The following is a 21,936-nucleotide window of genomic DNA, read 5'->3' as shown; positions in this document are numbered from 1 at the left end:
AAAAACAATAACATTGAAATGACCAAAAAATATGGTTTGCTAATGTCCATAAGACATTTTAATTTGTAGCTCACCCTTGCAGTTAAATTTTCTTAAAGTGCGAAGATTTGTTTTTGTGGCTGGTTCCAAAAAAAAAAAAAAAAAGATTGAGTTAATGGACAAGGCTTTAAAGCAGCTTGTTGCGCTCGCTGCCTCAGCGGTGACCCAGTGCAGATTGTCAAGTGACCTCGGTGCTGCTGCCTTGAGCCCGCAGTGAGGAATCCAATCTCCTCTCTGCAATACGCTGCATGTTTTAGCAGTCCGGTGTGATAACTTTGCCCTCACGTCTCTTCCGATGTGCCTTTCAATCGTCTAATAAAGCCTGACATGTTTTCTTCCTGTGATGACCCGCAATGGGAGGGGCTTTTGGCTTACCGATCAGCAGTGCTGGATTTGTTTAATCACTTTGAATCTCATTTTGGTACCTTCTATAAATGGTTTTATGGCAATCCACTTTTTTAAAACCTTATTAAGAGAATTTGCTGGTTGAAATAACATCAATACAGTCGCATTCCTTGCAAGACAGAACACACAGGGACGCCATATTCTATTGTGTGTATTGTGTAAAAAGGAGACAGTGAAAACATCAAAATAACAGTTATACAAAATTGCGCATGCAATGAATAATCAGTAATCCGAATTTTCTGTGGATGGCTGGTGACGTCTCAAGGCTATACCAAGTCTCAAATCTCATGCACACCCCTGATTAACTCATTCACTGCCATTCACAAATTTATTCGGAAATTGAAAATATGACGTAGAGCACCATTAGAAGAGAATCTGAAGTTTGTAACGCTGTGTATTGAATGTTTATGTCGTCCTAAAACTCAATATTCTGTGGGTCCTGGAATTCAAGTGAGAATGACAAAAAAAACTGGCACTGGAGTGGACATAGTTTTGCACGTCTGGCAGTGAATTAGTTAATATTTATTTAGTTGTTTATTTACAGTAAAGTCTCGTTATATCGATATTCAAGGGAGTCCGAAAAAATATCGATATAACCGGGACTATCGATATATCCGACCCTGTTTGTATGTAATTTTCTCCGTGCGTGCATAGAAATAGTATCGATATAACCGGGACTATCGATATATCCGATATCGATATAACGAGACTTTACTGTATTTATTTATTTATTGGTGATGATGATGATGGTTGTTGTTAATAATAATAATTATTGTTGTTATTATTATTATTATTGATAATAATAATAATAATAATTGCATTTAATTTACATGTGCCTTTCAGAGCACCCAAGGACACTTTATTTATTTATGTATGTATGTATGTATGTATGTATGTATGTATTTATTTATTTATTTATTTATTTATCTAATTCCAAGGTTGGGCAAGTGATTGACACCGGGCAAGTGGTCGTGTTCAGGCATTTTGAGGGCCATTACCCCCCATGCCCCCTGACGGGGGCCTGATAGCCTGCTTGTTTAATGAGTCATCCAAAAGGAGGGCCTCTCCACAGCGATTTGTTTCCTTGTTGGGCATTTTGCCTTCCACTGTGCCGGTAATTGTCTCGAACACAGTGGCGGTGACACGGCAACCTCAGTTCGCAATGAGATAAATTACTGTTGGAGAAATATCAATGTGCCGCTATTCCAAACCGGACCGGTGTAGGTTAGCATAAGCGAGTGGATAGAATTACAATGGGGAGAGGGGTGGGGGGGGGGTTCTTTAAAGTTCAATACCCCGAGGTCGTCTAATTCATAATTCAACCAACCTTTTCAAGAAAAATATGCCTCACAAGACTTGATCTCCATCCACGTGAAACGACAAAAAAAAAAAATGCCTGGAGAAGTATGAATTCATTTACATGCCATACCGCTAACCTCTCGGGTTGAATTCAAGACGATTTTTTTCAAGGCTGAGCGGCATATGTTTGTATTTTGAGTTTGAATCTGGTCACATTATTTAAAACGGCCCATCAATATTCTTTTTAGTCAATGCGGGTATTGGGAATTCAACTGAGTTTAGTGTTCTAATCATACGGGCAATGTGTCAGGCATTAGGTTAATTCACTGAACGGAACAACCCGGAACATCCCAAATACCGTACCATCTGCCTCCTTTTATTTCTACAAAGTATCATTTCCCTCAATGGGCACTAAAAGAAAACTATACAGACACATTACAGCCCCCTTAATGTGTCGTTAAGCATCCGATCAATGTTGTGAATTACATTTTAACTCTACAAAGAATGTAGAAGGCGCCCAGAAAATCTGAAAAACAGTTTATTTCCCCCCCGAAAAAAATATCACAATCTAAATTTCAGTTTATTTGACCCTAGTCTCTTTTCGTCAATGAATGCTACAGCTTCGTGTTTGCTTTCAACATTTAGTTTGTAGCAGACGTGCACATTCCACATGACGTACCTGTCCATTGGTGAAAAGGACACTTTTGAGCCTCTCTTCTTTCATCTGGAACTGCTTCATGTCTGGGTCTTTGTGTTGTCATATTATTTGTTATTTAGATTTTTTTTTTGTTCTTTTGACTTCAAGATGACACCGCGAGAGTGGCTGCCTTTACAGCAGCTCCTGTATTTTGTTTTTCTACTTCTTTCTTTCCTTTCCTCTTCCTTTCATCACTTTGCTGCTGTGAAATATTACTTTCTCCACTGTGAGACTAATAAAGGTAAATCCAATCCAATCCAAAACAACAAAAGTCATAGTCAAAGTCAGCTTTATTGTCAAATATGCTAATAAAATGTCCCACCCAATCATATTTTGTGTCAAATCAGCTTCCTCCAATAGCAAAAAATAAATAAATCCCCAAGTAGTTGTCGGCATTGTTGGTTTTTGAGCGATCGCATGAAGATTGTGCAAGATCTCTGACTCAGAGGACTTGTTTCAAGATTGGTGGTTGAAAGGGAATCTGAATATGCGTGATGTTTGTTGCGATTATCCGAGCACACCACGCACACGAAGCCCAAAACTGTTAAATGTCAAATTTCTGTGTGGGATCTGAAACAGATCTTTGCACAGTTTAGAAAGTCTTTCTTTTTTTAATGTGTATGTGTACCAGACATAGGTAGAAAACTAAACAATCTTTTGTTTGTCATTCAGGTTCAAAAGAAACAAGTCATACTGCGTTGCCTTTTTTTCATTCCGGTCTTTGCGGTGTTGACGGTGTGAGCTTGGCTACAAATTAGGCTTCACCGATTCTTACAGAGTATAAATTATTAAGTGTCAGCCATCGGCTGCAAGCAGTGATGGAAGCGACGGAGAAGGGAGACTTTGATTTGTTTCAAGCATACAGTTCCCATAAGAACACCAATTCCGCTCTCATTTAAGCCCAAATGAGCTTCATGCACCCTCGGTTTATAATTATTCTCACTCTACCAGATGAATAAATGCAGTATTTATTCAACATCAACAGAAGAGGGGGGAGCAAGGGGGTTAGGGGTGGGTGACTGGTGTGGCATTTAGGATAATGTATGGCATTGGATTGCAACTTGCAACACGGGCTCACCTCAAGGTCAACCGATTCATTCCTGCAGGGAGAATTTATTGCGCGGTAGTAGCAAAGGCAATGAGGTGCTATGATCCTTGAGCTCATGTCTATATAGAAGCTCTTACACTGCCAGGGCGGGGGAGAACGATGAGGGGTGGGGTCCATTGAAGGTTGTCGACCGCTTGTTAACCTTCTATTCCGATTTTGAGCTAGCTTGAAACTTGAGAGCGTTGCTAGCCAAAGCCTGCTCATGTTGCCGTTTTTTTAACGGTGCGGGTGACCACGGAGTTAATGTTCCATAAGACCATCAGTCCGATCATAAACACGGTAAATCTACAGCACCTTCGGACCGTTACTCACGTGGAATGAAGGGAACTCTGGAAATGACATGCCTGTCAAACGGTGATTGACGCCACCTAGCATGCTCTGCGGGAGAGTTCGTCACTCTTTTATAAATAGAGATGTAACTACACCCTTTCCTCCCGCGTCACTCGGTTGTCAAATATGTCAGTCTCTGTAAGAAAACATGCTCTTCCATCAAATCTTTAGTGGGGATTAAGTACAGTAGAACCTGAAAATACATTGGGAAATTGACTTAGGAACGTCGCTTGATACGAAATTTTCAAGTTACAAAATCTCTCAACAAATAAAGAAAATTTTGCCTCTACTTACGAAAGGAAGTAAAAATCAACACTTGGTTTTGCACCCTGCTGTGCATAATCAACCGTGTGTCAAAAAGCTCTACCTCTTCATTAAATTCCGCTTGTAGGATAATTGAGTGATAGCTCAATGGCCTTCCCATTTCAGCTCAACTGTTTCTATATCAATATTCATATTTTTTTGCCATTCTGCTTTGACTGACAAGAAACGTGAGTGCCTGTTTAAGGATGCCTTCCAGAGACGCTCCGACCTTTCAAACGCGGGGAATAGATAAGCTGTTGGAAATTGAGAGCGGCAAAATGAACCTAGCTCTTTTTTTCCGACAAGGCTATCCGAACTTTGTATTTTATGCATCTTTTCCAAGATGTGACCCTCGAGTCTGATACACGCTGTACAATTGAAGAAGACTGACTGGAACATCAAATTTATACTTTGGACTCCTCTCCCGCTGATAATAAACTGACGATAAAAACGGGGCTTGGTTTCGATTTGAAACCTTTTTTTGAGAAAAATGTTGTTATTCAATATTGGAATTAATAAGCTCTCCTAGTTGGCCGTCAAGGTAGAGTAGAATTTATTTAAAAATATTCTTTTCAGAGAGGAGCCGCTGCACAAGTAACAAGATTGCGGAAAAAGATGAAAATCGGCGGTGATCAGGTCCTTCGAAAATTTATTCCGCATTCAGCGGAGAACTTTTCGGTCGAATAGTTGGGGCTGGGCTTCTGGAACCCCCCTCCCCCCTCGTTCTACTCTATTGCCATGCAGATTTCCACATGAACAAAAAGCTCCGCCTCTTGAATAGTCAAGACACAAGAGTCATTGTGGCGAGGAAAATGAACCAGACGGCTCGTATCCTTGCGGGCGGGGGGGAGTGGAAGGGGGGGGCACACAGAGGCGGAGGGAGGAAGGGGATCTGAGGTAACGAGAGGGAATAGAAATTTGAAGAAGGTCAGATAGGTATGGGGGATGGGGTAAGGTTATGTATCGCTTTAAATGTGTAAGGAAGATTTTTAAAGTTGATTCTATATTTGACCAGGAGCCAGTGGAACTCTTGGAGGGCGGGGGTGATGTGGTGCAAGGATGAGGTTCTGGTGATGATCCGAGCTGAACAATTCTGGACGAGTTGAAGTTTGTGGAGAAGTTTCTGAAGGACACCAAAGAGAAGTGAATTGCAATAGTCAATCAGGGAGATGACAAGACTATGAACAAGGGTAGCAGTGGTGTGAGGAGTGAGAGACGTATGAAGACGATTGATATTGCGCAGGTGGAAGTACGCAGACCGGGTTAAGTTATTTATATGGGAGTGGAAAGATAATGTGCTGTCAAGAATGACACCTAGGTTTTTCACCTGATGGTAGGGAGAAACGGTCGAATTGTAAGTTTGTAAATTGTTAAGTTTGAGGAAGTTATGGGTAAACCAGGATTTGATTTCAGAAAGGCATAGTCTCTTCTGTTTTATATTTATTTTTCAGGGTGACAATTTTAGACCTTTCCAAAGTTGACGGGAAGGTGAAGCTATGCACAGGAAGCAGTCACCGGGCGAGCGCGGCATTCCTTCGCTGGTGGATATGCATAATTAATCGGTTACAGGATACACCACATCCCAAAAGGGCACCACAACCTTGCTTGCTATAATTTCATCAGACACCCAATTCAGATTCGTCGACTCCTAATGACTAGCATTATTTACGTATCAAATTATTGATGGATTATTTCAACAGACTTAAATTGGGATAAAGCAGGTTCAGTGATACCTTGTCTTACGAACTTAATTGGTTCCCAGACAGAGTATGGAAAGCCGGGACGTGTGTATCCCAAAAATTAATTGCCCATAGGAAACCATTAAAATGAGAATAATCCATTCCCAGGTCCCCATAAAACATAATTTTCTACTTTCTAATTTTCTAACCTTTAAAACTACAATAAATGTGCTATGGTATTATAACTAAAGAAATAAACTGTACTGTATAATAAACTCATTTTATTTACCTTTGTGATGGTCGTTGATGGCTTGATGGATTCATCAGCATTAAACACTTGATGAGGAACGTAGCCTTCTTCTTTCACCATCTTGAGGAATGATCCCTTGTAGGTGCTTTCTCTGCGATAATTTTACCTAGTTCCTCATCAATTGTGTTCTGTTTAGGTGTGTTGATAGCTTTTTCCATCTAGTGGGAAATGCTGTTCCTTTGTGGAGGGGAAAAACATCACCAGAGGTCTGACCAGTGCTTTATTGGCACCCCTGTAAGAAAAGAAAAATCCTGAATAATTTCGGGAATAGCAGAGAATGAGTTAACATTTTATTGTTTTGAACCTAAAAAAAAGGAGACAGATTTTCCATTGCCTCAGTCACTATGGTTAACTCCGCTTCGGATCTTTCGAGCGCAAGAAATAACACCTGCCAATTTTCCCAAAGCGAGTTTCCCCAACATCTCCTTTGACAGCTTGATATTACAGTAAAGTCTCGTTATATCGATATCGGTTATATCGATAGTACTGCTTATTACGATACTATTTCTATGAACTCAAGGAGAAAATTACATGCCCGCAGGATCGGATATATCGATAGTCCGGTTATATCGATATTTTTTCCGACTCCCGAGAATATCGATATAACGAGACTTTACTGTATCTGCAAAGTGAAGTTTTTTATTTTTATTTATTTTTCTTCTTCAATCTGACCAGCGCCTTACCTTAACATCAAAGCGTCGCAAGCAGTAAACCCCTCCTGACATCAAGCTCAAGTCTCTGAGGCGAGAAGGAAACATTACGCCATTACGCTCACCTGCTCCATAATCACGGTGACTTATCTCATGAATAAATCAAGCTCACCAGGTCTCAACTACTACGCCGAGTTCTCTCCTCTTTGACAGATGTCAACATTCTTTTACTCCCCGTTACCCTCAGACCGCCATTTTTAGTTTATGTTATTGTTTCCCCCACCCCTGCGACCCCCCCCAGAATTCTTTCACTGGCTCTTATTATTCATGACGCCATTGTGACATTTTTTTGGGATGAAGCGGTGATTGAACTGTTGCTTGGAAGCGCAGATCATTCCGCATTTGTTTTCCCGTAAGTCATTGGAATTGACAACTTGAGATGCTCTGCCAACGAGTGGCTGACTCCTTGCCTTTTAAATCACTCCGAAAGCGCGCCTCCGAAATGGCCACGGATGCCGCATTGGTGCCAATGTTAGGTGGGATCGATTGAAAGACTGAAATTTTCGATGAAGTTTAACATGTGATGGAGAATAAGAAGTTATCATATTAAAAAAGTTTCATGCTGTTATATGCTTAGTCATCATGTGTGACTCGAATACACAATTGAAGCACAGACAACCTGGGTGTCAAAGTCAAGGCCCGCGGGCCAAATCCGGCCCGCCACATCATATTTTTCGGCCCACGAAAGCAGATCAAACTTGTTGAATTCCATGATGATTGCTAAAATCTGAGCCATAATGTCATATTTTTGGATGTCAACCACAATAAAAGTCATTATTCTTGACTTCAGATTTGAAAACGAGTTATTCATTAATTTGCTGTGTGCTCTATATGTAATACTTGAAGGGATTTAAACATTCTAATGGGTTCCCCAAATTCATAACGGCCCTCGAGAGGAAACCATAACTACAATGTGGCCCGCGGAAAAAAATGACTTTGACAGCCCTGATCTAGGAGATCTGGCCTTCGACATAATTTAGGACTTGGGGAACTCCTTTATCACCAGAACAATTTATCACTTGAAACTCCTTCACAGGAAGTGCTCATTAGCCAGGTTACAAATGTATCAGTTCATAGAAGAGACAATGTTTTATTGCTTACAGCTGTTCGTGCTTAAAACTCAAGAGGTGTGGTATTGTAATCAAGAAAACTATGTTTTACTAATGTATCACTTTAATTTGCATATACAGTGCTCTCAAAAAATAGCTTGGCAGAGGACTGCAGAATTCAGACGTCTGTCATGAATGGCTGCGTCTCCTGCTGGCAGTAAAAGACAATCTTTCTGGGTTCGAGTCTTTGTCCACAGTGTCCAATCGAACATCTCTGACACCATGTGAGAATTTTTGGAGTTAGATGCGAAAACTAGAGGACATTTAATTGATTCCATTTTTACCCGAATATATGTCGATGCTGCAATGCTAAGACTTAGCATACTGTTCTGCTGGCGATGGCAGATTTGCAGCTGCGAGGCCCAAAGATTTTTCTGTTGAGTAATGCTCACGTCGCTATGAGGGTAGGGATTTGGAGGGAAGGGGTGTTTAACACGGCGTGCAGAATCTGGCACGCCGTCTTCTTTGGCCTACTAAACTCTACTCAACACTATGCAAAAACTCCCCGATGGCTTGTTGAGAGCGAGTGGAAGGGAAAAAAAAGGTGAACGGGTGGGAGAGAGACTCGGAAGAGAAATAGACAGGAAGCTGCAGGAAGGAGAAATGGAGGACGAGCAGCCAGATGAGGATTGGAGCGGATTTAGAGATAGATGAGAGTTGACTGAAGGGGATTGAGAAGGTAAAGCGAGGGTGGTTGGAGAACTACTAGCTGAGGATGAATTTAGTTATGGGAGGTTGGCCCGAAGCGAACATGAGAGTGGGTGATGAGGGAGTAGTGTCCACAGTACACTTGTATTCTGCTTTTATTTTACTTTGTCATTTTAACCATTGATGAAAATGTTTCTTCAGCCGTCATCTGTACTTCTTTGAAGGTGTCGGATGTTTCGCTCCTCATCCGAGAATCTTCGTCAGCAAACTAAAATTTTGCTGCTGGCTCTGGCCCGATATAGAAAGCAAACACAGAGGTGGCAGTGCCAGACCTCTGCTTTGATGGGTCCTTGCTCTAAGGTTGTCTGACGCTAATCTTATAAACCAATACAATATAGCCAATAATAATAATAATAATAATACATTTCATTTATGAGCACCTTTCAAAACTCTCAAGGTCACTTTACACAGGAGAAGGTTTTCTGTGGGTGAGCAGCGGCAGCCACACGCGGCAGCAGCGTTCACTCAACCCGGAAGTAACTCAAATCGATCGAAAGCTAGCTAGTGAGCTAATAGATAGCTAATCGATAGCTATCTATATATTGCTAAAGTTTGTAGCTTGCATTTTTCCAAGGTCACAGGCGAGCGAGATCCTCACGCCCGTGTTCTCTTGCACTCCTAATTAAAGGCAACACGTTTAGCAGCATGCAATTGCCCTCAAGTGAAGATAAAATAGTAGCAGTAAAGACTGTTTTATGATACCCACATTTACAGTACGAACACTATTCGGCACAATGGAATAATGATGTAGCAGGTTATGATAATGGTCTTGTGTGACCCGTGATTAAGATTGTGCTGAAATAAGAGGAGTTCACACCAGGGTGCCATTACGTGCAACTTGCTTTAATTTGGGTAATAGACTCTGTGAGTGTGTGTTTGTGTGTGTCTGTGTGTGTGTGTGTGTGTGTGTGTGTGTGTGTGTGTGTGTGTGTGTGTGTGTGTGTGTGTGTGTGTGTGTGTGTGTGTGTTTGTGTGAATTTTTGGTGACCTCTTGAACAGTGCCTTATGTCGTAGCTGTTGCCTATAAATGAAGAATTGTATAGCATGTCGCGTTTGCCAGGAATGACATGCACTCGTAGTAACCCGGTAAAAATACATAACAAAAATAAATAAATAAAGAAATACACAAATACATAAATTTAAAAATAAATGAATAAATAATAGAAATAAATAAATAATAGAAATTAATAAATGGGGTGTAAGTGGACTTTTTAAAAAACAACATATTTTTTTTTGTATTGGTGAGCAATCTATCATGTCATTCAACCAATAAATGAATACATGAATACGTGAATACATACATAAAGAAATACATACATAAATACTTATTATAAAAAATGCTTGTTTCTATTTTTAATTGTTTTAATTTCTTTCTGTGTCCAAATTAAATTGTTTTCTGTTTAAAAAAAATAATTCAACGACTGATACATTTAAAGAGACAGTGTGTAAAAAATTTCCAACATTATATTTTTTCACTATTAATAAAAAAAAAAACTACAGTATTTTCCGGTGTATAAGGCGCACCCAAAAACCTTCATTTTCTTCCAAAGATGACTTATACGCAGATGCGCCTTAAATGTGAAGTAATATTGAACCACAACAGGACTCCATTTCCCAACAAAGCTAGCAAAAATCGCCAATATGACTACAGCATGTATAACCTTGTCAAAAAATTCGAAAATAAGGTTGTCAGTGTCGATACAACGTAGAGATTAGGTCACTACATTCTAGTACAGTTCTCCACCATGAAACAGCACAAAATTCTACACTCTGTACCTCGAACCGTTTATCTTGTACAGACAATATCCATAGACAGCAAGTCACATACTCTTTTCTTGTCGCTTCCCAATTACGTCCTTATTTATGAATGTGAGCATAGCTGACCTTCTGCAAGCGGAGGGCTAAATTTATTTGTCTGGCAAACAGCGTAACAAATCGCATTCTGCCCCCGCACTAACTTCCTCTTCATATCAATCTGTCTCGAGTCCCCCGTTGGCTTCCTTCCCCGACAAGGCTTCACAATCCAGCAATAACTCTCCTCACCTGGTCAACTGGAACATTCACTCATGACTGTTGGGCCTGCAGACTGGAACGGTTCGTATTCATGGGTGGATGTACCGACTGGTCTTAAAAAGACAATTGTTAAGTCGTTTCACATATCTTGAGAGACAAAAACCACATTGTCAACTTTCTTCCGAGCCGAACGATTTCAGAGACAATGGAAGTGGTTAAAACACCGCTTTTGCGTGAATCTGTGGGCGGCTAGCGTTTTTGAATATGCAGGCGCATTTTGTGTAATGACAAATCACCATTTTAAGCGCAGGTGGTAGCTCTCCGGAGGGCCACATTATTTCTAATACATGCGAATGGTCTGATAAGAGCTGTAAGAGTTCTCGAAATCTTCTACGGCGGAGACAATAACATCCATCATGAAATTAAATGATCGTACAAATAGATTGCAGCTAGGAAAACTGCTCATTGATGAAAAGGTTTCTTCAGCCATCATCTGTACTTCTTTGAAGGTGTCGGATGTTTCGGTCCTCATCTGAGCAGTGGTAGCCACATGCGCCAGCGTTCACTCAACCCGGAAGTTATTTCATGATTAGAATGAATAAACAAACCTACAAAGAAATACATATATATATATAGTAAAGTCTCGTTATATCAATATTCAAGGGAGTACGAAAAAATATCGATATAACCGGGACTATCGATATATCCGACCCTGTTTGCATGTAATTTTCTCCGTGCGTGCATAGAAATAGTATCGATATAACCAGGACTATCGATATATCCGATATCGATATAACGAGACTTTACTGTATATATACAAACAAATACATATATAAGATTTATATTCATATATTCAGATTTGAACAAGCATCATGGAATCTCACAAGTTAATTTGCTTTCGCGGGCCGGATTTGGCCCCCGGGCCGTGACTTTGACACCTTTGCTGTAGATGGATCATCATGCACCGGAGGGCAACATGCAAGTATCAGATCACATACAAAGTGTTTTTTTTTATGAAATAATTCATCATGAATGTGAGATAGAGGTCTCAGGAACCCACGTATCAAATATGATACAAATGTCATTATAGGGTTAAAGCATAAAAACAAAAAAATAGGGATCAGTAACTCTGTAATATTGTGGAATTTGCGATTTTAGAGATGCGTCTGTGGAGACCTTCAAATACAGCGTGCGGACTCTCTCGAAAATAAATTGTCTGTCCTGCCATTATCTCACTCCATCTATCCTTTGACTCTCCGCTCACTCACGGGCTAGCGCGCAAATGGAGCCAGCTGGCTGTAATGATGACAAATCAACCCAAATATTTACATCCGTCCAGTTTCAATTTGGCTGCGCCCGCAAATTCACTGTATGCTGTTTTGATGCCATATGGCTGCCACAGCCATTGGAGCTAATCACTCTTCAGCTTTTGTTTTTTTTTTGCGTGACACCAACTGACTGGTTGTTAATGTCTGCCGATAACCAATGTTTACGGGTTATCTTTTGAAGAGAATCAAGGCATATACACCGGAAAATATGGTCTTTAGGATCAACGGAGGTAGGATAGAGATACTTTACATCACGTACATGCAGCTGCGAACTGGAACATACCATTAGACGGTACCATTGTATGTGACAAACTCTTTTTCGACAAACCGCACTGATTAGCATTTGATAGCTGTATTGTATGTCTCGACATTGAAAATCAGTTGCAGATTGAAAGTCTTTCACTTGCTTTCCAACTCAAATTATTTGAATTCACATGTTCCAGACATTGGACCACCCATTCGGCCCTCCCCCATTTTGTTTTAACATTACTTCCAAGGCCTGTGTTATTCACACTCTGATTTGTCATAAGATAACGTGAATGGCATCCTATCCGTGTAACCCTTTTTGGAGAGAAATGGTTTCTATTAAAACTCCGGTGCTTTGTATCAAGATACATGTGTCTTGCTATGGAACATAACGTCTTGCTCTTATCTTACCAGAAATTTAGAGTGAGACCAAAAAGAGAGAGAAAGAAAAAAACAACAGTGGAACACACACACAAAAAAATGGCGGATTTGAATCTGTATGTATCAGCACTTTTATAATTGGCGCGGTGAACTATTGTCCGGTGTTTTGTTGGTCTACGCTGGTGCCTCAAACCCCATTTATGGCGTGTGTGTTTTATTATTCTTTGCAAAAAGAATCATTAAATCTCAAGCCACCTTTGTTTCGCTTTTTGTTGTGATCTTAGTCCATTTATTTGCACCTTCCGCTGTGTGATTCTTGTGATTTTTTTTTTCACTGTCCGATCCTCATTTTTTGGTTGTCACGCTCTTCATTCTGCATCTCTATCTCCTGATAGAGAACATTTGGCCGTAGACGCCAGAGCACTCCCCGGTGACTCTGGAATGATTTACCATTCGCGCCTCGAGCCATTGGGTTTACCTCAGCGGTCGCATAAAAACCGTAGACAAAAGGGATAAAGACAATAGCGCCAGTTTGCTCGTCTTTCACCAACCCCCGCCGTCATCTTACGAGACGGAGCTAGGATTCTCAAAACACGTGTTTAAAGAGCTAAAGGGTCGCAAGCAGCTATCTGGGACGGATTGGAGGATTTGTGTTATTCCTGTATTGCAGAGCTGCAGTCTATGCAGTGTGAGCTGTTGGTTCTGGCAGTTTGGAAGTGATGCCTCTGGGAATATGCTTGTCTTTTAAGAGTCTTTGCAAAGACATTGCCAGAATGAATTAATTTAGCATGAGGGGAGAGGCTCTTGTACTCTGCGTGTGAACCAGCATCCGCAGTAGAAATCGAACAATAAATAAGACATGGTGTAAAAATGTGTGGATGTATTTTTGTTCTGGATGTGAAGAAAAATTTTGCGTCCAGGTCACTTTTGTGATATTGACTGTGTAGACCATAGTCACCCAATACTTGTGTGCTGCAAGGTCTCGCAGGCTTTTTAGACCACCTATAAATCATGGCCAATTACAAAGCTGATGCTCACTCCACTCTCCCCCAGCGATAACTGCACAGGGAGGAAGGGAGAAATGGAAGCTGTGTCCAATCTTTTCTACCAGACATCGCAATGGTACCTTGTGTACACTCAGCAAGTTTTATTTCCACATTTGATGATGCAATATTGAGCAAGCTATCCTCAAAACTGCAACAGACCTCTCTGGTGGAGAAAAAACAGCAATGTCAATCAGCACATAAGCAAAATCATTTGTCAAGAGTGGGATTTGAATCATCACCTCCATCCTGAGACTAGAAAACCCAGTTGATTCGGGAAGGGTTACCACCTGAGTCTGGCGCCTTAGACTGCTAGCCCATCCTGACAGGCGATGGCAAAGTCACTTTTCTGGTGGTAGATATGAAAGGTGAAATCTCCTTCATTCAAAACTTCCTGTCAGGAGTGGGATTTGAACCCACGGCTCCATCCAGAGACCAGAAAACCCAATTGATTAGGGAAGGGTTCACAACTTAAGCCAGGCGCCTTAGACCACTCGGCCATCCTGACAGCTCCTTGGTCGGTCTATTTTCTGTTGGTAGATTTTAAATGTTCAAGCCCTTTGATCCAAAAGTACATGTCAGGAGTGGGATTTGAACCCACGCCTCTATTCAGAGACCAGAAACCCCAATTGCTCATGGAAGGGTCCATACCTTGAGTCTGGCGCCTTAGACCGCTCGGCCATCCTGACAGACAATGGCAGAGTCTCTTTTCTAGAGGCAGATTTCAAAGGTGAAATCCTTTTCATTCAAAACTTCATGTCAGGAGTGGGATTTGAACCCACGCCTCTATTCAGAGACCAGAAACCCCAATTGCTCATGGAAGGTTCCATACCTTGAGTCTGGCGCCTTAGACCACTCGGCCATCCTGACAGACGATGCCAGAGTCTCCTTTCTGGAGGCAATCCTTTTCATTCAAAACTTCATGACAGGAGTGGGATTTGAACCCACGCCCCTCTTCAGAGACCAGAAACCCCAATTGATCATGGAAGGTTCCATACATTGAGTCTGGCGCCTTAGACCACTCGGCCATCCTGACAGACGCTACCAGAGTCTCTTTTCTAGAGGCAGATTTCAAAGGTGAAATCCTTTTCATTCAAAACTTCATGTCAGGAGTGGGATTTGAACCCACGCCTCTATTCAGAGACCAGAAACCCCTATTGCTCATGGAAGGTTCCATACCTTGAGTCTGGCGCCTTAGACCGCTCGGCCATCCTGACAGCTAAAAGTGTTTAATTTTAAATGTGAAATACTTTATATTTAAAAGTACATGTCAGGAGTGGGATTTGAACCCACGCCTCTCTTCAGAGACCAGAAACCCCAATTGATCATGGAAGGTTCCATACCTTGAGTCTGGCGCCTTAGACCACTCGGCCATCCTGACAGACGATGCCAGAGTCTCCTTTCTGGAGGCAGATTTTAAAGGTAAAATCCTTTTCATTCAAAACTTCATGTCAGGAGTGGGATTTGAACCCACGCCTCTATGCAGAGACCAGAAACCCCAATTGATCATGGAAGGTTCCATACCTTGAGTCTGGCGCCTTAGACCGCTCGGCCATCCTGACAGACAATGGCAGAGTCTCTTTTCTAGAGGCAGATTTCAAAGGTGAAATCCTTTTCATTCAAAACTTCATGTCAGGAGTGGGATTTGAACCCACGCCTCTATTCAGAGACCAGAAACCCCAATTGCTCATGGAAGGTTCCATACCTTGAGTCTGGCGCCTTAGACCGCTCGGCCATCCTGACAGCTAGGTATATAGTCTCTGTTCTAGTGTTTAATTTTAAATGTGAAATACTTTATATTTAAAAGTACATGTCAGGAGTGGGATTTGAACCCACGCCTCTCTTCAGAGACCAGAAACCCCAATTGATCATGGAAGGTTCCATACCTTGAGTCTGGCGCCTTAGACCACTCGGCCATCCTGACAGACAATGCCAGAGTCTCTTTTCTAGAGGCAGATTTCAAAGGTGAAATCCTTTTCATTCAAAACTTCATGTCAGGAGTGGGATTTGAACCCACGCCTCTATCCAGAGACCAGAAACCCCAATTGATCAGGGAAGGGTCCATACCTTGAGTCTGGCGCCTTAGACCGCTCGGCCATCCTGACAGCTGAGCATATAGTCTCTATTCTAGTGTTTGATTTGAAATGTAAAATACTTTATATTTAAAAGTACATGTCAGGAGTGGGATTTGAACCCCGGCCTCTATGCAGAGACCAGGAACACCAATTGATCATGGAAGGGTCCACACCTGGAGTCTGGCGCCTTAGACCCCTCGGCCATCCAGACAGACAATGGCAGAGTCTCTTTTCTAGAGGCAGATTTTAAAGGTAAAATCCTTTTCATTCAAAACTTCATGTCAGGAGTGGGATTTGAACCCACGCCTCTATCCAGAGACCAGAAGCCCCAGTTGATCAGGGAAGAGCCAATACCTTGAGTCTGGCGCCTTAGACCGCTCGGCCATCCTGACAGACAATGGCAGCGTCTCTTTTCTAGTGGTTGATTTTAAAGGTGAAATCCCTTATATTCTAAAGTACATGTCAGGAGTGGGATTTGAACCCACACCTCCATCTGGAGAACAGAAATCTCAACTCAATAGGGACAGGTTCAGAGCTTGAGTCCGGCGACTTAGACAACTCGGCCACCCTGACTCTTGACAGTTGAGACTCCTTCCATCTTCACTTGTTGGTTCCCCATCTTCACCCACTGAGAAATATGGAATCAAGGCCTCTCACTTCAAAACTCGGCTGAATTCATACAGGGAGGGAGAGACAAACAAACACAAAAATAAGATATTTTGAGAGCACTACACGAGCATGTCTAGCAGAACTGCTGTTTATGACACTTCAAAACTCTCCAGGAGGTAAATGAGAAAAAAATCTTCATTCTCTCTTCTCCCTACACAGATGTGACATGCTGCGACAGAGGATTACCGGGGATCCAATTTGCCACACTGTATTTTAGACAAGCGGAATATTTTACACATCCCTAATTTAGTGAGCGGGCAATGCAGGGGAGGTTTAGAGCTTGTGTCATATCAAAATATTTATGAGCGTGCTAAGTAAGTATGATACATCTTGTGGATGCTATATAGTATGTTGACTGAGTTGAATATTCACGGGGCCACATGAAGACAGAGAGCTAGTGGGCTAAAATGTTCACGCAAAGGGAAAAATTGCTGATCTTTATGGGTACATGTGTCATGCCCCACCTACATGCATTGTTAATCCCAGGGGGTTCATTTTTTTTGTTTTTATTTAACCTTTGATAACCTTGCACTTTACCTCACAACCCAGCATTGTAAGTAATGGTCTGCACTTGACCCTCACTACCTCATTGTGTAAAAATTCAGCTTTTGACCTTAAAAAAAGAAAGCAAATCGATTGGGAAGGACACATGAATTCCAAAGCCCAGGATGCAAGCCAAGACTAGAGCCGAGGGAGGAAGAGGAGGAGGAAGAGGGCCCTGGCGCATCAAATGAGGCTAAAACAAAGAAACTGAGAGAACGTGGCAAACGCTTTCAATTAACCTTCTGCGACCGCAGTTACTTTGCATTTTGCTTGCTATTACTTTTTTTGTCACACATCACATTGGAACATATTATGTGTATGATCTAAACCAGGGTGAGGGAACTCCAGGTCCGCGATAGTCAAATCCTGCCTGTCTTAGATCCTACCCGACTCCCCAACACACCTGATTCAACTAGTCATGATTGTCGCAGGCTCCTCCAGAGCCTGCTGATTGTTTGAATGAGGTCGGGGCATCAAAAACATGCAGGATATGGATCATGAAGAACTACAGTTCCCTGTCCCTGATACAAGGTAATAGTGGCCAAGCTTTACAAGGGGAACACTAAGTCAAGGCAGCAGGCGACATGTAGCGACGCTTAATGCATGTTAACATGATTACTGCACCTTTTAGGCCCCTTTTACACTGCTTGTAAAAAAGTCAACAATTTTACGAGTCTTTTCCGGGATGGCAATCTGTGTAAATGCTGCGGTGAAAACGCAGCACAATGTCGCAGCTGCATCCCACTCGGCTGGGCTTTGTGTCAAAGTCAAAAATGGAGGGAGAGAGTCTTGTGCATCTTGTGTACACGACCCATCGCAAGATGGTTTGAAAATGCTTTGGAATTATATTTATACTAACCATCTGGAATAAGATGCTAAAATGATTACAACCTGTTCAGCAACTAGAGACGGGCTTTTTAACAACACCCTTTGGGCCCAGTCGTTTTAAATTTGAAATCAATAAGAGGAAACCAATGAGTAGCATAACCGGTGACGCTAGGTGAAAATTTCAGATATGTGTGTGTTTTGGTAATTCTTAAAAACATATCTAAAAAGAAATGCACATTTCAAACAGTACATTACATTCATCATGTTTGTTATATACAAGCATTGAAGGACATCAAGACTGGATAATTTATGACGGCATACTATTGAAATGCCCACATGCACGTGCACAAATATGCCCCCCCCAGGGACTGTGAATTGGAAATGCATATGGCAGCAATCTAATTGGATGCATCCAGTGATGTAGTGACAACATTATTTATAGTCCTTGGTCTCAAACCAAACTTTTCCAAACAGATACATGCTGCAATTGGGAAAAATAATCATCCATCCATCCATCCACCCACCCTAACCCATCTATGCATCCACCCTAACCCATTCATCCACCCAACGATCCTCCATCCATTCACTCACCCTGCCCATCCATCCATCCATCCACCCTAACCCATCCTCAATCCACCATTCCCATCCATCCGCCCTACCCATCCATCCATCCTAACCCATCCATTCATCCACCCTAACCCATCAATCCATCCATACATCCACCATTCCCACCCATCCATCCATCCTAACCCATCCATTCAACCACCATCCGTCCATCCACCCTACTCATCTATCCATCCATCCACCTGAACCCATCCATCGTACATCCATCCATCCATCCAACCACCCTAACCATCAATCCATCCATCCATCCACCATTCCCACCCATCCATCCATCCATCCTAACCCATCCATTCATCCACCATCCGTCCATCCACCCTACTCATCTATCCATCCATCCACCTGAACCCATCCATTGTACATCCATCCATTCACCTACCCTACCCATCCATCCATCTATACTCCATCTATCCATTCATCCATCCATCCTTTCATCCACCCACCCTACACATCAATCCACCCATCCATTCATCCATCCGTCCACCCAACCATCAATCCATCCATCCACCTGAACCCATGCATCAATCCTCCATCCATCCTTTCACCCACCCTACCCATCCATCCACCCTAACCCATCCATCCATCCATCCATCCATCCATCCATCCATCCATCCATCCATCCATCCATCCATCCATCCATCCATCCATCCATCTATACTCCATTCATCCATCCATCCATTCACCCACCCAAAACATCCATCCATCCACCCTCCCTGCCTAACCTATCCATCCACCCTAACTCATCCATCTACCCTAACCCATCCATTCATCCATCCATTTTCTCATCCCATCCTCGCCTATCCTCACAAGGTTCGTAGGCATATCGCTTCGGGCAGTCGGCGAGGTTATTATATTCCAATTAAATGCAATAATCCAAATACTGTACATATTTTTAGGGGGGATCTTATATACATATTTTGCATGCACTGATTAAAGGTTAAACCTTTCAACTTCATCCTGGGACTTAAGAGCTTTAAAGTTCAGTGTTTTTGTGTGTGTGTGTGTGCGCGTCCATGTGTGTAGTTCTGTTTTCTCACCTGTGTGCGAATTTATGTGTGTGTTTGTACCCCGCGAGTAGCTGACTATTAGTTCCACTTAACTCAGCATGGTAATTGGCCGTCCATTGATGGACTCGGCTCCCTCTTCACGCTCAGTGGAGCCCGGCGCTTTGTCTGAGGACTTGCGGGCGACATGCTGGCAATGGCGCAGGCGCTTAAAATAGCGCATCGAATCAGCCATGCTCCAGCAAACACCGCTAACATGTGGGGAAGAATGGCGAGCTAATGGCGTGTGAGTTTATGTGTTTAACTGTGTGTGTGTATATGTGTGTGTGTGTGTGTGGAAAAGGAACTCAGCGGGTTATGAAGGTACTCCCTGTGGAGGGCAATGGGTTAACTTGGTTAAATCGAGGTGATATTTAGTCACGTGGGCCTCCCCTTCCGTCTTAGCTCTTCTCGCCATCCATGACTTCAGTGTAGGCTTTGTTTCTTCATCCCTCCTTCGCCTCTCGCTCTTCTCTAATTGCTCTTTTGATCTTTTACGCTTATGCCGACTGTGTCCCGATTGCCTCTGTGTGTTCGTTGTGTGCAGATATAAATAGTAACGAGACGGGAAAACCCTTACTGCCTTGCAATCGACGCGAACATTGCAATGAGCACATCACAGCAGACTGCATTTTTGATGCATCGTTGGAACATGGCGGAGGGATCAAAATTAGGCGTTGACCGTGAGAAATTTCAAAAAGATGGAAACAAGTCAATGGTTGCCTATTTTTATTCATTATTATTCTTGTTTTTTTCAGACAAAAAAACTTTTTCACGTTAAGAGTTTGACTTTCCATCATGCATGCTGTCCAGTGCAGCGAGGTTCATGACTGGAATATTAAAAAACAACAAACCCAATATAGGTTGAGGATTAGCCTCGATTTCAATTTTCAGCTTCACTGAAACATACGTTTGCAATAAAGCCAAAAAGTGAATTCTTGAATATGTGTTTTCAAAGCTTTACCGTTCTTGTTTGCTCAAATCCTCCACCATTTCGCAATATGTCAGCTGGAAAAACATAAGAATATTTACCCATGTCTTTGATGGCCAATACACACACAAAGCTATTTTACCATTAAAATCCTTGATAATTATTGAAATCATTCGATTCTATCAGAGATATTTTGATCGCACACTGTGGACGAAGACTCGGACCCAGATAGATTTTCCCTACTGCCGGCAGGAGACGCAGCAATTCATGACAGACGTCTGAACTCTGCAGTCCTCTGCCTAGCTATTTATTGAGAGTATATGCAAATTTAAGTGATACATTAGTAAAACATAGTTTTCTTGATTAGAATACCACACCCCTGGAACGTTCTGAGCCCCAACAACTATAAGCAATAAAACGTCTTTTCCATGAGCTGATAAATTTGTAACCTGGCTAATGAGCTCTTCCTGTGCAAGTCGTATATAACTTCGGTGATAAAGGAGTATCCCCAGTCCTAATTTCTGTGCGAGGCCAGATCTCCTAGATGAAGCTGACAGTTTAACTTGCTGTGTCCTCAGATTGACCCCAGGTTGTCTGTGCATCAATTGTATATTCGAGTCACACATGTTGACTAAGCATGTAACAGCATAAAACCGTTAAATGTGATAATTTAGTATTCTGTCTAATCTCTATCAGATTCTAATGTGATGTCAACAAAAAATTCACAAACCTGATCATCTTTTTCCTCCTTCTTCTCTTCTTAGCAGCCCTATGCTCCACCCCCTCATCCCATGGCTCCTCCCAGCCCCAGCACCAACAACTGCAGCCATGGAGCGGCGGAGCAGCTGAGTAAGACCAACCTGTACATCCGAGGTTTGCCACCCGGGACCACCGACCAGGACCTTATCAAGCTCTGTCAACCGTAAGTCCTGGCAACAATTCCACTTCTGTATCTCAAAATATCTGCATATGCACCTGCCGCGTATATATAAATAGACAATGAAATACAGCACACGTGCACATTTTTTAATCAGATAAAATGCAATCAAAATTAATGCTCACTTTTGTGAGAGAATCCTTGATGAGGCGTTCCGTTTATCATTGTGTTTGACATTTGCAGCTACTTAAGGCCGTGCCGCATAATACCGAGAGCTGATTCTATAATTGTGCATATTTTATTCACCTACATGCGAGGCAGCTTTTAATTTAACCCGCATTACCGTATGCATGCGTAGCCCACAACCGGCCGCGAACGCATAAATGGAAATAATTATGAATTACAGTTACTAGGTGGGAGACGGACACCGTTTTGACCTGTGTGATTTAAGTTAACCTTTTGCGTTTTCCAACGCGCCATCATCAACTGGATACACGATTAGAAGGTTCTGGATATGAGTAAATATTAAAAGCCCAGCCGTGAGACCGAAAAGGATTTCAGGCTGGGTAACAGAGTGAAAATGAAATGCACTGCAAGGTTTTTTTGAGCAGCAGCATGGCTGGATGTTGAGTGACTCTGGA

The 21,936-nt window shown here is 42.1% G+C and overlaps 1 protein-coding gene and 11 non-coding genes across 15 annotated transcripts in view; 1 reads left to right on the top strand and 11 right to left on the bottom strand.

Annotated features, from left to right (window-relative positions):
- rbms3 (RNA binding motif, single stranded interacting protein) overlaps nt 1-21,936 on the top strand; it is a 159,698-nt gene that overhangs the window by 14,733 nt on the left and 123,029 nt on the right. For 3 of the 4 annotated variants that reach the window (XM_089023399.1, XM_089023396.1, XM_089023397.1), the window contains exon 2: nt 21,183-21,340. In XM_089023399.1, coding sequence (XP_088879525.1) covers nt 21,210-21,340 — 131 coding nt within the window. In that variant the 5' untranslated portion in view covers nt 21,183-21,209. The remainder of the gene's footprint in view (nt 1-21,182; nt 21,341-21,936) is intronic. The other variant, XM_089023398.1, reaches the window with a different exon arrangement.
- On the bottom strand, nt 14,104-14,216 carry trnal-uaa (transfer RNA leucine (anticodon UAA)). The gene is made up of 2 exons: nt 14,179-14,216; nt 14,104-14,142 (listed from the first exon to the last, which is right to left on the bottom strand). It is a non-coding gene; the product is annotated as a tRNA-Leu (tRNA).
- Nucleotides 14,285-14,397, bottom strand: trnal-caa (transfer RNA leucine (anticodon CAA)). The gene is made up of 2 exons: nt 14,360-14,397; nt 14,285-14,330 (listed from the first exon to the last, which is right to left on the bottom strand). It is a non-coding gene; the product is annotated as a tRNA-Leu (tRNA).
- trnal-caa (transfer RNA leucine (anticodon CAA)) lies at nt 14,466-14,578 on the bottom strand. The gene is made up of 2 exons: nt 14,541-14,578; nt 14,466-14,511 (listed from the first exon to the last, which is right to left on the bottom strand). It is a non-coding gene; the product is annotated as a tRNA-Leu (tRNA).
- On the bottom strand, nt 14,632-14,744 carry trnal-caa (transfer RNA leucine (anticodon CAA)). The gene is made up of 2 exons: nt 14,707-14,744; nt 14,632-14,677 (listed from the first exon to the last, which is right to left on the bottom strand). It is a non-coding gene; the product is annotated as a tRNA-Leu (tRNA).
- trnal-caa (transfer RNA leucine (anticodon CAA)) lies at nt 14,813-14,925 on the bottom strand. Its single transcript has 2 exons — nt 14,888-14,925; nt 14,813-14,858 (listed from the first exon to the last, which is right to left on the bottom strand). It is a non-coding gene; the product is annotated as a tRNA-Leu (tRNA).
- Nucleotides 14,977-15,089, bottom strand: trnal-caa (transfer RNA leucine (anticodon CAA)). Its single transcript has 2 exons — nt 15,052-15,089; nt 14,977-15,022 (listed from the first exon to the last, which is right to left on the bottom strand). It is a non-coding gene; the product is annotated as a tRNA-Leu (tRNA).
- Nucleotides 15,158-15,270, bottom strand: trnal-caa (transfer RNA leucine (anticodon CAA)). Its single transcript has 2 exons — nt 15,233-15,270; nt 15,158-15,203 (listed from the first exon to the last, which is right to left on the bottom strand). It is a non-coding gene; the product is annotated as a tRNA-Leu (tRNA).
- On the bottom strand, nt 15,339-15,451 carry trnal-caa (transfer RNA leucine (anticodon CAA)). The gene is made up of 2 exons: nt 15,414-15,451; nt 15,339-15,384 (listed from the first exon to the last, which is right to left on the bottom strand). It is a non-coding gene; the product is annotated as a tRNA-Leu (tRNA).
- On the bottom strand, nt 15,520-15,632 carry trnal-caa (transfer RNA leucine (anticodon CAA)). Its single transcript has 2 exons — nt 15,595-15,632; nt 15,520-15,565 (listed from the first exon to the last, which is right to left on the bottom strand). It is a non-coding gene; the product is annotated as a tRNA-Leu (tRNA).
- trnal-caa (transfer RNA leucine (anticodon CAA)) lies at nt 15,701-15,813 on the bottom strand. The gene is made up of 2 exons: nt 15,776-15,813; nt 15,701-15,746 (listed from the first exon to the last, which is right to left on the bottom strand). It is a non-coding gene; the product is annotated as a tRNA-Leu (tRNA).
- On the bottom strand, nt 16,063-16,175 carry trnal-caa (transfer RNA leucine (anticodon CAA)). The gene is made up of 2 exons: nt 16,138-16,175; nt 16,063-16,108 (listed from the first exon to the last, which is right to left on the bottom strand). It is a non-coding gene; the product is annotated as a tRNA-Leu (tRNA).

The sequence above is a fragment of the Hippocampus bargibanti genome, linkage group LG20, assembly GCF_051943395.1.
Source record: "Hippocampus bargibanti isolate YZ-2025 linkage group LG20, ASM5194339v1, whole genome shotgun sequence".
NCBI classification, from domain to species: Eukaryota; Metazoa; Chordata; class Actinopteri; order Syngnathiformes; family Syngnathidae; genus Hippocampus; species Hippocampus bargibanti.
Note: the sequence above shows the minus strand (reverse complement) of the source record. Positions and strands in the feature narration are given on the sequence as shown.